Source organism: Pristiophorus japonicus, chromosome 5 (genome assembly GCF_044704955.1).
Source record: "Pristiophorus japonicus isolate sPriJap1 chromosome 5, sPriJap1.hap1, whole genome shotgun sequence".
In the NCBI taxonomy this organism is placed as follows: Eukaryota; Metazoa; Chordata; class Chondrichthyes; family Pristiophoridae; genus Pristiophorus; species Pristiophorus japonicus.
In genome coordinates, this window is record NC_091981.1 from 130233695 (window position 1) to 130250183 (window position 16489).

At 43.2% G+C, this 16489-nt stretch overlaps 1 protein-coding gene across 1 annotated transcript in view; it reads left to right on the forward strand.

Moving 5' to 3' along the window:
* The first annotated feature begins 10812 nt into the window (after nt 1–10812).
* The window catches only part of LOC139264108 (rap guanine nucleotide exchange factor 4-like), a 69265-nt gene continuing 63588 nt past the window's right edge, over nt 10813–16489 (forward strand). The window contains exon 1 of the mRNA XM_070880199.1: nt 10813–11101. Within this exon, the coding sequence (XP_070736300.1) occupies nt 10928–11101 (174 nt within the window). The 5' untranslated portion in view covers nt 10813–10927. The remainder of the gene's footprint in view (nt 11102–16489) is intronic.

The window sequence follows — 16489 nt, forward strand, 5'->3', positions numbered from 1 at the left end:
CTTGTGCTGCGTTGCGCTGGCATACGAAGGAGGAGCAGCACTGCTACAATAAATGAGACCAAGAGACGTTACATAATAACGCATCACACGGTTATACATATGGTGGTAAATCCAAGTTGAAATTCAGTGACCCAGAGAGCTCTGGAGGCTGGATCAGTCAGAGAAAGACAGAATGATAAGGGAGTGAATGTTAATGGGGAGCGGACAGAGAAGGGGACAGATGACCAGATCGCCTGCTCCTGCTCTTATCTCTTATGTTGTCAATCTGAGAGTAGCACAGAGGCTGCATGGGATTCAGGATAGCTGCATGCATAACATGACATCATTCTTATAATATAATGAAATGACATTACATTACTTTAACACTGCTTGACGCATTACTCACGTGACGCAAGCGAGGGCTCTGCCTCACCACGGGTGGCCGAGCGAGTGTGGCCTCCCACCAGTGCTGCAGCACATTCCTCCAACTCGCTGAGGGTAACCAGCTGTGCAGGGCCTCCTCCGGTTTGCCTGCGCTCAGCACGATTCGTCGCTAACTTCTTCTGCAAACGTGACAAGAGCATGCCATAAGCTAACTGACTAGGTAATACCATGGAAAGACAGCAGTCATCAACATTATATGCTAATAGGGTTTTTATCCACAATTATAATAAAGATTGTTTTTAGGAGCTAATGCTTGACACAAACATCTCAACTACAATCTCCATTGAAGGGCCACCAGGAATTAGGATAGCTGATGAAATCGGCAATGACAGGAGCTAACGTCCCAAAGTGTTCCAGGGCAGACAGTGAGCAAGATCAGCTCTCCCCTGTCCATGCTGGGTCACTGTGTAAGTGACAGCAGCCAGAGAAACTTAAAAAGGGCGCAGGTACATAGTCCTGTCCAGATCTTAGCAGGGAATATATGTAATATATGTAAGAATAACAAACTTAATTTGAATCCTGGATCTTTATAACTATAATTACAATTTGCATCATTACAATATAAAATCTATACTTACTCTTGCTGAAGTAATCAGTCTGTTCCAGTGCTTCCGGCACTGGTTGGATCCCCTGGCTTCATGGGATGCCGACGAAACGACGTCCACAATCTTGCAGCAGATTTTCCAATATGTCCGGGGTGGGGGTTTCCCACGCCTACCCCAGGTTAATTGAGCTAACTGCACCAACGCCTCATTGGCCTCATCACTAAATGGCTTTGCCCTTTTCCTCCCTTCCTCCACATCATGGACACTGTTGTCTGATGATGTTGACATTTATCTTCTATCAATTAAGTCACTAATTCTATTAATTATCTCAAAGTAATTCACTGGCAGTCTGTTCTCTCCTCGAAACATACAAACACAGAAAATAGGTGCAGGAGTAGGCCATTCGGCCCTGTGAGCCTGCACACCATTCAATAAGATCGTGGCTGATCATTCCCTCAGTACCCCTTTCCTGCTTTCTCTCCATACCCCTTGATTCCCTTAGCCGTAAGGGCCATATCTAACTCCCTCTTGAATATATCCAATGAATTGGCATCAACAACTCTCTACGGCAGGGAATTCCACAGGTTAACAACTCTCTAAGTGAAGAAGTTTCTCCTAATCTCACCTAAATGGCCTACCCCTTATCCTAAGACTGTGTCCCCTGGTTCTGGAGTTCCCCAACATCGGGAACATTCTACCCGCATCTAACCTGTCCCGTCCCATCAGAATCTTATATGTTTCTATGAGATCTCCTCTCATCCTTCTAAACTCCAATGTATAAAGGCCCAGTTGATCCAGTCTCTCCTCATATGTCAGTCCTGCTATACTGGGAATGAGTCTGGTGAACCTTCGCTGCACTCCCTCAATAGCAAGAACATCCTTCCTCAGATTAGGAGACCAAAACTGAACACAATATTCCAGGTGAGACCTCACCAAGGCCCTGTACAACTGCAGTAAGACCTCCCTGCTCCTATACTCAAATCCCCTAGCTATGAAGGCCAACATACCATTTGCCTTCTTCACCGCCTGCTGTACCTGCATGCCAACTTTCAATGACTGATGAACCATAACACCCAGGTCTCATTGCACCTCCCCTTTTCCTAATCTGCCGCCATTCAGATAATATTCTGCCTTTGTGTTCTTGCCCCCAAAGTGGATAACCTGACATTTATCCACATTATACTGCATCTGCCATGCATTTGCCCACTCACCTAACCTGTCCAAGTCACCCTGCAGCCTCCTAGCGTCCCCCTCACAGCTCACACCGCCACCCAGTTTAGTGTCATCTGCAAACTTGAAGATATTACACTCAATTCCTTCATCCAAATCATTGATGTATATTGTAAAGAGCTGGGTCCCAGCACTGAGCCCTGCGGCACTCCACTAGTCACTGCCTGCCATTCTGAAAAGGACCCGTTTATCCTGACTCTCTGCTTCCTGTCTGCCAACCAGTTCTTGATCCACGTCAGTATATTACCCCCAATACAATGTGCTTTGATTTTGCACACCAATCTCTTGTGTAGGACCTTGTCAAAAGCCTTTTGAAAGTCCAAATACACCACATCCACTGGTTCTCCCTTGTCCGCTCTACTAGTTACATCCTCAAAAAATTCCAGAAGATTTGTCAAGCATGATTTCCCCTTCATAAATCCATGCTGATTTGGACCGATCCTGTCACTGCTTTCCAAATGCGCTGATATGTACAGAACCCTTGAATTCAGAAACAAGACAATGCCCACCTGCAGCACCACTCCCTGTCACCTCATCGACTTTAAGGCTAGGATTTTGCAGGTGCTCAGAGGGCAGGTTCGGAGGCGGGTCCACTATCAAAATCTAATAGATTGACAGCAGGGCAGTATCCCACTTTGAACCCGCCTCCTTGTAAGTTTCCCAAGTGCCGGCTCTGCCCGCGCTTTGCAGACCTGCCACTAAGCGATGGGTCAGGCAATTTGAAGGTATTTAAGCAGCATTTTACCAGCTACTAACCATTTTTCCAACTTTTTCAGGAAGTTCCCATTGCTTGGGGATCATGTCAGCTAAGAACTTAGGTTTTCTGTGATTCTCCATTGCTTTGAATAGGTGACAGCTGCAAAAGTGATATAAAAGCTACCATTTCACAGCTGTTCACTTTACAATGTTAGAAGCTGGAGCTTTAAGGGTTTGGAAGTCACTTTTCAACTTTAGGAAGGTTGGAAGTGTTTGGGGTATATTCTCTGTCCACTGTCACCTCCTTGGAACAACCTATCTAACTATTGACAGATTGCTTCTTTCATCTTAACCTTAGTTGCCATCTATTCCACCAGCATCGGTGCCCTTGAAAAAAATCTCACCTTGGTCCTCAGAATCCCACCATGACCAGCCCCAACACCAACATCACCAGGCACACCATTATCACCAGGCATACCAGCAGCACCAACCTTCTCCTAATCACCTGATCACCTGATGCTGCACAGGACACAGGGCATCAGCACCTGACCACATTGCTGCCTAGGAGGCCAGGGATGACCTCACCATGGCTAGATTTAATTCATTTGATGCTGTACACCCTGGCTGCCACATGATGCACCAGGTTGGCACCACCAGAAGTCATTCCTTTCACACTCATTACCATTGCAGGGGGAACCGTTATGTCTCACCATTCACTACACTCACTAAGCCATTTCCAAAGGAGCACACAAATCTGTGCAAGAACGTAAAGTGTTGAAAATCAAGATTTCAATGTTTAACAAAACTTTAACAGACACTTTACATGAACATTGGCTAAAAGACCCAAGTGCCTATCCTGTATGTTGTTAGTTGGTATGCTTGCACTAGGGTGAAGATGAGTGTGAGGGGTGTCTAGTGCAATGGGGAAGTGATAATGTAGATAGAGAGAGGGATGGGTGGAGGCGCAAGCTAAGTTGGTGTGAGTAAGGATGTACAGGAGTATGATAGGGAAGGCAGACTAATGGGGATGTGATGAGTGGCACAGCAGGATGAGGTAGAGTGTGGCTTTGCAGTAACGTTTCATGATCTACTGAGATCATTGAAAGGTTTGCACCATTGCAACCAGCTCCTCCTGACGACATCCCTGCTTGTGCCCTCCTCTGCAATGTGCAACCAGGCTGCGTTGGTGTCTTCCGCCCATTGGAAGAAAAGTGAACCTCCGTGCGTGCAGTGACTCCGCCCATAAGCATATGGAGGGATTCATGGGAGAGCCTGGGTGCAGCCGTGCACCTTTGTGCAGTGCTTGTCAGTGTTTGCAGCACTTCAATGTGCAGAACAATGACAGCACAACTGTCAAAATGAATGTGGGTATGGTCCCTTTAAGGGAATTGACTGATGACGCATCATCAAATTGTGCCATCAGATCCGTGTCCTTTTAATTGGCTGGGAACCTCGCAGGGCGAGGTTAATAAGCTCAAACAAGGTACAATCACTTCAACAGAGAGGGCTGCAACTGGGAGCAGGGTTCTAACTGCACCCAAAGTCGTCCGTCTCTCTCCCGACCCAGTCGGAAAAATCACGGCCTAATAACTGTAGATCGCTCCAAACAGTTGCACAAACTTACACAGAGCCAGTAGAAAGCAAAAAACAAGTCAGCTGCAAGTTGTTGATGATACCTGTAAATATTGGGTCCCACGTGCAGCTGAATGCATAGTCAGCTGTTTGTACTTGGAGAGGGCGCTGAATGGAGCGGCGATGTCCAAAATGGCAGGTTGTGCATGAAATTAGCATTGCACACTGATTGACATCACAATCTGACTGAGCGCCATTTTTCTGGTGAATGGAGGCAACCACCGATCTGCCCAAAATGGCGGCCGCGTGGGCTGCGCCGGAAATGGGCTGAAGCAAGGTTACCGTCATTTTTATGCTGAAACTGGCTTTAATAGTAGGCGCTAAGATGCTAAATTTCATGGTCCCAATGCTTAATGAAGAATTCAAAGAAAGATGACGTATTTTTCCATTTGGAGCTCAAGGAGAGGATAGATGCAAAATCTTTGTTTATTGTTGGCATCAACAGTAGGGCTGAAATTGTTAAGTATCCACCACTAATGTTGCTGTTATACTGTAATCAATGATTCGAGACTTGTACTGCTGAGAACGATGTGGATCCAGACAACCTGAAACACACTGCTAGCTCTGCATCGCTCTCTAGCCAGACAACGCGGAGCTATGTGTGTTTGTGTTCGCACCAAGGGCTCTTCTCTCTGCTTTACAAATGTTACCTTAGTTCAATGTTAGCGAAAAGCTGGAAGGATAGTTGGCTTCTTTGCCAGCATTGAATGGTTTAAAAATTAAGTTTGAAACGTTACCGGAAGGTCCAATGCAATAACTAGGAACTTTGTAAAGTTGGCTTTACACCGGTTGCAATTATACTGCGGCCAGTGTGAAGCTGAATTTATGTGAGAATATATCCTGGATGTGGCTTCATACAAGTTGCTACAATTAGATCTGGGTGACTTATTTCTCAGTATATAGTGTATAACTGGCCTGCAATGTTATAATAAATATGTAGAACAAAGTGTCTTAAACATTATGTTACTCACTCGATTGCCATTCCAGACTGTGCGTTTTCCTAAATGCAATTTAGAACAGGACAACAACAACTTCTATTTATGAGCACCTTTAATGTCGGGAAAGGTCCCAAGGTGCTTCACAGGAGTGTTTTCTAAAAAAATTGACCACATAAGGAGCTTTTGGACGAAAAGCTTGGTCTAAGAGGTTGGTTTTATGGAGCATCTTAAAGGAGGAAAGAGAGGTGGAGAGGTTTAGGCAGGGAATTCCAGAGCTTAGGGCTCAGGCAACAGAAGGCACAGCCACCGATGATGGAGCACTTAAAAATCAGGGATGTTCAAGAGGCAGAATTGGCAGAGTGCAGAGATCATGGGGTGAAGTAGGACTGGAAGAGATTACAGAGATAGGGATGGGCAAGGCCATGGAGGAATTTGAAAACAAGGATGAGAATTTTTTAATCGCGCCGTTGCTTAAATGGGTGCATATATAGGTCATAGAGCACAGGGGAGATGGGTGAGTGGGACTTGGTGTCAATTAAGACATGGGCAGCAGAGTTTTGGATGACATCAAGTTTATAGAGGATAGATCTAGAACAGAACAGACTAAAGCTGTGGCATACATTAATGGGGGAGAAATTGGGCTCTGTAGAGCCCATTTATTAGGAGCTAATCTGCCTCCTAAAGATTGAAAATTGGGTTCTAGATGCCTGTGTTGGGAAGTGCGCTGGACGCCATCTTGGTACAGGAATTTGCATATGCATACCTAACCACTGCCGGCAGCATGCTGAGCAGGTAGATTATGATGTCAATTAGTGTGCAATGCTGATTTGATGCCAGCCCTCTCTTAACCTCCCATGGACAAACACGCATTCAATGGCATGAAGGAGCCCCCACCAGCGCTACTTAAATGGATCATGAACTATTTAAAGATTAGTTGCTGGAGTATTTCTTCCAGCTGCTGGTGCAATTCTACATGTTTCTGGAGCTTTCCTATACTTGTCCTCATCTGAGTACTCTGCAGCAGAACTAGAATGCGATCTCACCCTCCGGCGAGTTGGCACCTGTGCTTTCCTTCTCCCCTGTCCTGGCTCCTGTTTACTCGTGCCCAGTGTCTCACCACATGTAGATCCCTCCTCTATCCTAGCTTCTAAAATGTGCACAGTGTCAGTATCTGCACTGGTGACTGTGAGTGTAAGATCGAGTGACAGTGTCTTTTAATCTTCACTGTCCTCTTCCCCTTCCTCCTTTTGACTGGGAAGGTTCCAGTTCTTGGGTAGCTGAAATGTAAAAGAGACAAAGGTTGGGTTGTGGTGAGGGGAGAGAAGTGCATGCTTACACTCTTTGCAGCCTCTCACTCAGAAGAGATTGAAGGATGAGGGAGAAGTGGGATAAGAGGAGGATTAGGTATGCAGATACCCTCATCACTTCCGCGCCGCCAGTGGCCACAGCATTGCCCCTTCCCATGATGGTCAGCACTTGTCCTCCTCCCGATCTTTACTGCTGCCTCTGGTTGTGCACTGCCTTCTCCTGCAAGAAAGAAGTGCGTGTCCTGCAATATATTTGGGTGATATGGCTGTCATGGTTGAATAGCTTGCAGTGTGTGATTTGTGGGTGTGAGGCTTGCAACAATGCTAACTGTAGGAAGGTGAGGTAAAGCATATGGTTGTTAGGGTTGAGTCCTGATTGATAGAGATTGTTGGTAGGTGATTGATGGGGGTGTCGTGAATTGAGCAGTATATGAGGCTAATGGGGCAATTGGTAGGATATTTGAAGATGAAATCACTCACCTTGACAATTTGTGTGTGATCATTAAACATCACTGCATCCATGTTCCTGGAGCAACACTCCTAGCATTGATATCTGCCACTGTTTCTTGCCACTACCTCCTAAGCATATGTTTGGAAGGCTTCCTCCCCACTGTGGATACAGGACATCTCCCCTCTGTCCCACCTCTCCACCAAGGCCTCTAGCACATGGTCTGAAAGTCTTGGTGCTCGCACTCTCGCATATCACAACACTGATTCAGTTTCGAAGAAACTCCCACCACTTCTTGCAGCCACAATGCCCCTCCTCTTTAAGAGGTGCAGGCTGTCTTTAAGTAGTGCTAAGCACTCCCAGGATTGGGCTCCCTGCTGATGCTGCAGTCAGTGAACAGCGTTGGTAGTGCTGGTTGCACGCAGAAATCATTTAAAAGAGCAGGCAACACAAATTAACATGCTGCTTGCAACACTATGAACGGGCACGGGTTAATCACGCACCATGATCCTTGCGCCAGTTTTCAGCTTTTATCCAAGTTCTCCCCCATTGCCTGCTTGCACCTTTCTCACTCATTAAGCAGTCCAAGATTCCAAGTGGGAAAATTAACTTGAATCTGTTGCCTGCCATTGACCAACAGAACAGCCACCTAGAAGTGGGGCATACGCCAGGAACAAATAGCAAGTAACTTGCTGCTGTTAAAGGTGCTATATAAATGCAAATGGTTGTTGTTGAAGCACAGAGGTTATAAAATCTCATAACAATTTGGTAAAAAAGTATGGCCTTTCAGTAGATGATGATTTATCACTTCTGGTACACAGCAGAAGTTGAAGTTAAGGGCTAAAACTTCGGGTGCTTTACGTCACCCGTTAATGTCAAAATTTAGCGAAAAGATGGCGGCCGCTGCTCTTTCGGCAGCTGGTGGCGGGTCCCTCAATGTCTGTCATTTTCCGAGGTCCAGCAGCACTGCTGGTAAGAGTGATGGCCCTGGAAGTTTAAATTAAAGAGAGGTGAAGTCAGTCGGTGTGCAATGCCGCCTTAACGACACCTCGGCGAACTTGGACCTTCGCAGCAAGGTTCCTAAGCTTGCCATGAAAATCCAGCATTCAACAGATTCACAGAGGCTGTCAGCATGTCTTAAAGGGGCACACACATCTTTCATGTAAGTTTGCATTTAAGGTTTTGGACTTGTTTTTTTTGATTTTATTGAAGTAGTGGCAATACATGTTAAAAGTTTTATAGTGTGCAGGGAGTGCTGCTGAACGCTTGCAAGGCCTCGGATGCTAAAGGAAGGTCTCTGAGAAGATAGAAAATGCTGGAAATACTCAGTAGGTCAAGCAAAATCCGTGGAGAGAGAAACAGAGTTCACATCTCAGGTCAATATACTGCCTGACTTGTTGAGTATTTCCAGTATTTTCTGCTTTTATTTCAGATTTACAGCATCTGTTTGCAGCGGGAAGAGAAAGATGCAGAAGAGGAGGAAACAGAAGAGGAGGAAGAAGAAGGAAGGATGCATCCCAGACAGTCTCTTTCTGGCCAGGATATCCAGGATGGAATCATCTGCCTGTGGTACCCGTGAACACAACCCCAATTCCCCTTTCATCATTTGTCCCACACCTTAGCTTCCCTTTGTTACTGACAATCACATCATTCTCACAGCCACAATGTTGAAGTAAAGCTCCCACAAAGTAAACTTTCCAATCCAACTTTATACATCTATCCATCCAATATGACATCAAGAAACCAACTCATCACCCTTATGCATTCCCTTAGTGACTGTCTTGTGTGTGTCTTTGCCTATCCTACCGATGTCATGCAGTGCTACCCCAGTGGCTGCAGCATGGCTGGTGGAAGGCTGCTGACTTTCAGTGGGGGACACTTCAAATAGGCTTGCTGGTCGACATGGGAGTGTCAAATTGAGTGACGGTTCCTTCTTTCCCTTCTTCCTTCCCCTTCTTCCTCTTCTTCTCCTCTCCCTCTTCTTGGCAACCCAATGGCTGGGCAGGCTGCATTTCTTGGATGTGTGAAATGAGAAAAGCACAACGGTGCAGTTGTGGTGAGGAGAGGGTAGGAAAGCAAGAGGTGCATGCAAGAAGGAGGATAACGTATGAGGATACCATCATCTTGTATCCCTTCAGCCCCACTGCTGGCCAAGGGCTCAGCCATTCCCCTACCAAGAATGGACAACAGCGTCTCTTCCAAGGGGGTGAGGTGAAGCTAGGAATGGGAGGTGTGCCTCGTGATTGGTACAGATTGTTGGTAGGTGAGTGATTGGTGTTGGGGGGTGGGGGAGTCCAAGTGTGTGAGGCTAGTGATGTAGTTGGTAGAAGATGGCTTTTGAAGATCGATTCACTGACCTTGACCAATGGTTTAAGATCATGAAGCTTCTTTGGGCACTGGAGCCAGATTGTGGGGGTGACACTGCTGGCAGTGACGTCCTTGGTGATGTGGTCCTCCATCATTCCCCGGTCCCTGTGGGTAGAGGACCTCTCTTGCACTGTTGACCCTCTGCACAAAGCTGGAGTGCTGCATATGAGACACTAGGTGCCCCTTCCCTGGCTTACTAAACCATTTGTGTTAGTGCTGAAGCATTTTTCCCATTTGTTGAGATGCGGAAGGGAATTCAGCTTTAAGAGCTAAAGACTCCCATTTGGGAATGTTTTTTCAAATGTTAATTTTTTTTAAACAGGCAGTATAGCTGTAATGGCTGAAAACAGCATTTTTTAACTTTATTTTTATTTTGATCAGTTCAGAAGGCATTATCCTTTTAAACAAACAACAATGCAGTGCCCTTTTAATATCCCACAATGCTTAGCAAACTCATAACCTCAGTTCGAGAGCTTGTTGGAAGATGCAATGCCGCTTCTGTATGCCACATTCGGGACCAATGCCGGGACTAACTCCACCAGGAGGGTGTTACATGGTCAGGTTAGCACTGGGCTATGAATCTTCCATCCCCGGTTCGAATTCTTCTCTCCTACTGATGCCACCATTTTCAGCCACCATTAATACGTGACACCTTTCATGTTGCAGTCGAATTTCTAGGCCACAGTTTCTGATTATTAACTAATTATATTTTACACTTTGCTGATTTAATTATTTACATTGGAGTAGTAATAATCAAATAAATTAAACTAAGCAAGATAAAATCTGAGGCACATGAAAAGTAATTACTGTGGTAACTGCAGTTTATAGAACTCTGATAAAGATCAAAGTGCATTGCACCCACAGTACTGTGCTTTAGAAATTCATTTGTGCTTGTCATGTGTCAACAGACCTATATTTCAATATTTACAGATGAAACATCTTTTTGTGTGAGTTGGTTTGCACTGTATTGTCAAAAAGTAGTGACATGTCACAATGGAAAGATTTTCAGTGTAAAAAAAAATCTCTAATTATTAAATTTGACTTTTCCCATATGTATGGAACAGAAATCAAGACAAGAGCCAGCTTTTCCAGCACTCTGGGGGTTTACAATGGGAAAAGAGGAAACCGTGCATAATGGGACATCCTGCACCTGTAGATGACCTCATTCAGTATGCGATATACAATGCAGAATGCAGATTATATGCATAGCAGAAGGCAAATAGCTGGGTGGAGTAGGTAAAACTGCAGCTTGTCAAACAGAACACAGTGGACTCAGTTACAAACTGAAGTATATTGCAGTCAAGAAAGGTAAAATGAGTTTTTGTGACAGCTTGTGAGAGGATGGCTCAACCGGCTGATATTCCTGGCAGTCTCTATGTCCCAGAAGTAGGACTTTTAGCTGCTTTAAAATGGAGCAGAAATGCAAAGGGGCAAGGACAATTAAAACAGAAGATGAAAGACCTGCCGGCACTGTTGAAAAATGGATTGAACCTCAAGAAGAAGCAAGCTGATGTGGTAATTATACAATTTATTATACATTAGAATAAACCAGATGTGCTTCACAGTTGTAAGAAGGTATGCTATGCTGTTCTTTATATATTCATTTAATATATATTCTGGAAAGTACAAGAGGAAAAATTATGTTGAACAGCATAAATATTAAACAGATATGATTGTGGTGATTTGCTAATAGGTATGAAACCTTTACAAATAGTTGACTGCTGTTGATAGTAGAACCTATGTTAAATATGAGCTAAGGTGAATAAGGAGTTATTTTTAAAAAAGTTTTAATCTCCAGTCACTTACTGGCGTGTTTTGAGACAATACGTTGTCACAACAGTTTTTGAGACATTCAGGAGAGTTCGATTGCTCTATTAATTTAAACCATAACATATCCACACCTTGTACTGTGTGGTAAACATCCTAAAGATCTTATTCACTACTAGAAAAAATATAACTATTTGTAGTTTCACATGTTACACAACAAAACTGATAGCTCAGTAATGGAGGCAAAAGCATGTTTGCAAAAAATTCTCAGGGAGAGAATAGAGAGCTAAATTTGAAATAGAAATTAAAGGAGTTCCGATGATAAAATTGAAGGGAGCTCGAACAATTCATAATATCATCTGAACTGTTAGATTATGTTACAGTACATTATGCTCTCTTAGGTATCTGGTCAAGGTATTTCAAAATAATACCAGAGGGTACCTGAGTGGAAAGTTTCCTGTTTTCTATTTGCAAGCTTTCTTTATACTAGTATTTACAATCTTGTTACATACAAGGAAGCGAGGACATTTTGCCCGAATACTGTAATTGCATATTATATCTGCCTTATCAAGTAGCATCAATAATATGGTCTTCCAATCAATTCCAAAGTAAACAAATACAATATTACAATGATTTGCGGCTGATCAAAGGGTATTATAGGCCAAGGATTTTCTTTATCACATTTTACCAGGTTACATTATCTCATATATTAAAATCCTGGTGATGTGAGGGACTGGATTGCAAAGTGTGGTTGCACACACTCCTTCAACCTTGGGGACATTGGTTTGAATGTAGCCCAGGCTGATAGGATGACAACTGTTTTCTGCTGCAGTAAGAGAACTATGTGTAATTGGTAATCTCCCTCGTGGAGACTGGCTGGTTGGTGTGTGGAATGGAAAACTTAAGGTTACAGTACATTATTCAGGCAGAATAAAGTATCTGCCTGTGTTAAACCTGACTGGGGACAGAGGGGTGCTTAGTGCTCAATGACAGCAGTAGAAAACTCTTTCTTTCCACATCACTGACATCTTTCACCGTGATAAGCACACAACATTACAATAATATGTGGAATAATTTTAAAAATCACTTCGTAACTGTGGAAATAAAGTTAAATTTACAAACTAGTAACATGGCAGTAAAGTATTCATGTCAGCATATGATTTGCTCTGATTTAAATACCTAATAAATATCCCAAGCAAAATTAATTTTAAAAATGCAAAATTTTAATAAAACACTAATACACAACATTGAACCAATTTCCATTTTAGTTTCATTTCCACTTGTGAGTCTGACCATAAATCATTGCTGGAAATGAAACCATTTTACAATGGACGTCCATGAAGCGTCACTTACTTATCCATTTTTTAATTAATCATGTAATTGTACAAATAGTAATAGCTATGATTGCTCTTATTTTACAGTACACACAAAGTTTATTTTCTTTGGCTGATGATGCAGTTACTAATGTACCTTTTTATGTTCAAAGCCTTTTGTACACTTACTTTGCAGCTGCAGTAATTGCTGTGCCCCAATTTTTATTCGTCTTCATGATGCAGAGTATAGCTATTGCCAGACTGTCAATAGGCTGTGATATAAAATCTGTGGGATCTTTGCTAATTTTAACAGTGAAACAGTGCTGTCAGGTAGGCCTGACAAATTATACAAGCAATTTCAATGAACAGATCCATTTTGCAGAAAATATTTTGATTGACCTATTATAATTGTGTTCCTATTGTGACTTAATAACATTACAGTCAATTATAAATAGTCAAGCTAAATATTTTCTACTAAATGGATCAGTTTATTGAAATTGCTTGTATAAGTTAGTGTCCCTATTCTGACTTTATCTATATATGTCATCTGTCAAATGGCAATATTAGTCATCACTGAATATTCATATGATGAGACTTTGTATGTATGAGGTCAAATTATTAGCTATGCAGTTTTCTGCTTAGGAAAACGTGCATTTCAGTGCAGTCCATTGAGCTTGGCAAATAAATATACATGTATCACGATCAAAGACAATATATTTTGAAGTATTTTATCATATGACTTTAAATGGGCAATTATTATTCTAAATGTATGTGAAAAAGGGATTACTGATGGTCAAGCATGAACAACAAGTGTTGACTCCCTTACAGAAGGTCGTGATTCCAGTCTTCGGGCATCGAGCCTTTCATGCCAATCTGTCTGCCTTGGTTGGATGAAATTCATCAGCTTCCAGCTATATGGAGCACAGTGTGGTAGCAAGGCTCCCCCTGAGGATTGAAAAGCAGGAATTGTTCATTTCAATTCCCCTCCCCCAGTGTATCATGCTTTCTATTGTCTCAAAAAGGAATGGCATTCGTGGTGCTCATGAAGAGGCTTGTGACCTAGCCTCCATGAGATGTGTGATAGGAAGTTGTCTAATAGAAAATCAAAATTAGGAGAAAAAAATGGAAGGGAGCTGGATGAGTCATGGATTAGAATGTTGCCATTCGTGCTTGGAGACCAGGGATCTCGCCTGTATAAACGTAACACAGATGAGACTAGTTTTTGAGTAGGCAAGCCCTATAATGGGCTGGGGAACATTGTTAAAGTACAAAGTGATTTTCAAGTGGTATTCCCTTATTGCCGAACAAAACCTATTCAATCATTTCACATCACGCGCATAATTTGGCTCTTGATGCAACTCAGATGGTCCAAAGCCAAATCGAAAATCTTAATTCAAACACCTAATTTGAATTAGCTAACTTCTTGCATCTCATATTTTAAAGATAGATGGTTGAGCTCGGCTATGACTAATTCTATCTTGGAAAAACAATTTTGTTTTGCTGTTTATAAATCAAACTATAGGAATATATTTATTTTAATTGACTGTTGGGATGTGGTTGTGTTGGTTACACATGACTGGAAACTGGTTCTCGGTGTAGCCCATTCCATAATTGTTACATGACTGGCCGAGTTGTTATTTTTTAGGCTGTACGTAGTATTAGTGTAAGTAAAAGACTACTATCCAACCATCAAAACTTTAGATTTACTCCATCGCCTATCAACCTGGTTGTGTTCAATGCAAAGAGATTTCATTAACTACCTTAAACAATCGAGAAGTCTAGCATTCTAGAGGAAGATCTACAGGAGAGAAATTGATTTTATTTCGTCCATTTGTTTAGGCCTAAAACAGGTGTTAAAACAGCAAATTTACCTGAGAGGTCCCGTGCTCGAACTATATCGGAAGTGCCAAATTAAAACAAGCAATTTGTAGGTGTCCCTGGTGGCAACTTGAAAGAAACACACCCATCATTAAAATATGCTATTACAGATCCTGTGCCTCAATCAGTACCCTTTTGAGAGACTTCTGAGCTTGCACAGCAAAACATGGCAGGAATTGTCATTGCGCAGGCTGCGGCTGTATAATTTAAAGGGATCCTCACCTCCATTAAGGTATCTAGTTCATTGCTATAGGCTGCTAGGTTGCTTTTGGATCAAATTATTGGCTGTTAAATTCTTTTGGAGAGTGAGTTTTCAGAGGCGCTGAATTCTTTCACAGGATTGATTCAGTAGATTTGTTGACCATGGGATGCCACTGGGGTTAACATTGAGGCCGCCAAATCGGGCAGAAGAGGAGCAGCTGCAAGGAAGGCAGCTCATACCTGCATAGGCTGCAAGAAAAAGGTGAAGGAGGGAATGGCGCAGGAGGCCTTGCAGCATGCTAGTCTTCTGAAACAGGACATCTTTGACCAAGCTTTTGTTCATCTGTCCTAATATCTCTTTATGTGGCTCAGTGTCAATTTTTGTCCGATTATGCTCCTGTGAAGTGCCTGGGATGTTTTCTGTTATACACATAATAAATGGTCAGACCAAATATTGTGTGTAATGAGCAAGTGTGACCTTAGCTTCTTTATTGTAATTCCAGAGTGCAAAAATGTCGTGGGTGGCCTGCTTATATACTGTACTCCCAAGGGATTCTGGGATCCCTTGGGACTCCAACAAGTAGGCCTTCTGGTGGACAGATGTGATGCAGGTTACTATTGTGTTCCTAACACAGATGAGACTGCACACAGGGAGGTTAAAGTAACAGTGACCTCAGTCTTTATTAACACACTCCAGAATGAGGAACAGGCCTTAGGGGCTGGCTTATATACAGTGTTCCCAAGGGATGCTGCGATCCCTTGGGACTTCAGGGGATACACTCCCTGGAGGCGGAACATGGGAGTGCATGCTTTACAGATACACAACAGTTACAAGGGGTTAAATACATAACATCACTCCCCCATGAAGTCAACAATACACTTATTTACAAGGTGAGATGATGGTACAAATGTTGGCGTGGTTGGGCTGGTCAGTTCTTCATCGGGCTGCTGGGGATGATGAATTCTGCTTCGTGGTCAAATGTGATGTCAGTTGCCACTTGTGTGTGTGTGTTGGAAGGTCAAAGTTGGTGGTGCCCTCTTCAGGTTGTACGTAGCTGTTGGTGAACCGCAGTTTAATTTGGTCTGAAGGGGAAAATGGGAAGGCTTCTCTTTCCACGAGCGGGCCCTTTGATATAAAGGGTCGACGCTGGCTCCAACCCGCGTAGCAGCCCTCGAGGTATTAGACGGAGACGGATGGCAAAGTATAACGATCTTTAATTACTGATGTCCGGGAACACTTCTCATCACAGCCGCCTGTGAGTGGAGATGTTCCCTGAATAGCAAAATTGTACATCAGTTATACATTTCATAGATCCTTTTGCCCCCCGCCCCGTACGACCTCCCTCGATCTCTAATTGGGTTACCTTATTAGTAATATTTTGGATTGACAGACCAGGGCCTCAAGACAACCTTTAGACCTTAACTGGGATGACCTCATTGGGTTAGAATTTTCTGATCATACATAGCGCCTCAAAGTCTGTTTAAAGTCTTTTCACAGAGTCTTATCTTGTCGGAATGAACATACCTTAATGTTATCTTGTGTTTTGGTACATCAATGTTGAATCAGAGGCCTCTGGGTCCTTGGTGCTGGAATATGTTAGAATGTGAGGTCAGCCACAGACCTTCTGCCCCTTTTGCTGAGCCAATGTAGGAGCCGGCACTTTAAACCTTATTTCACTTATACCCCTAATGCCAATTTTCTCTTACAGGTCCAAGTGTTTTCTGTGCGTTTGTCCATTGGTCA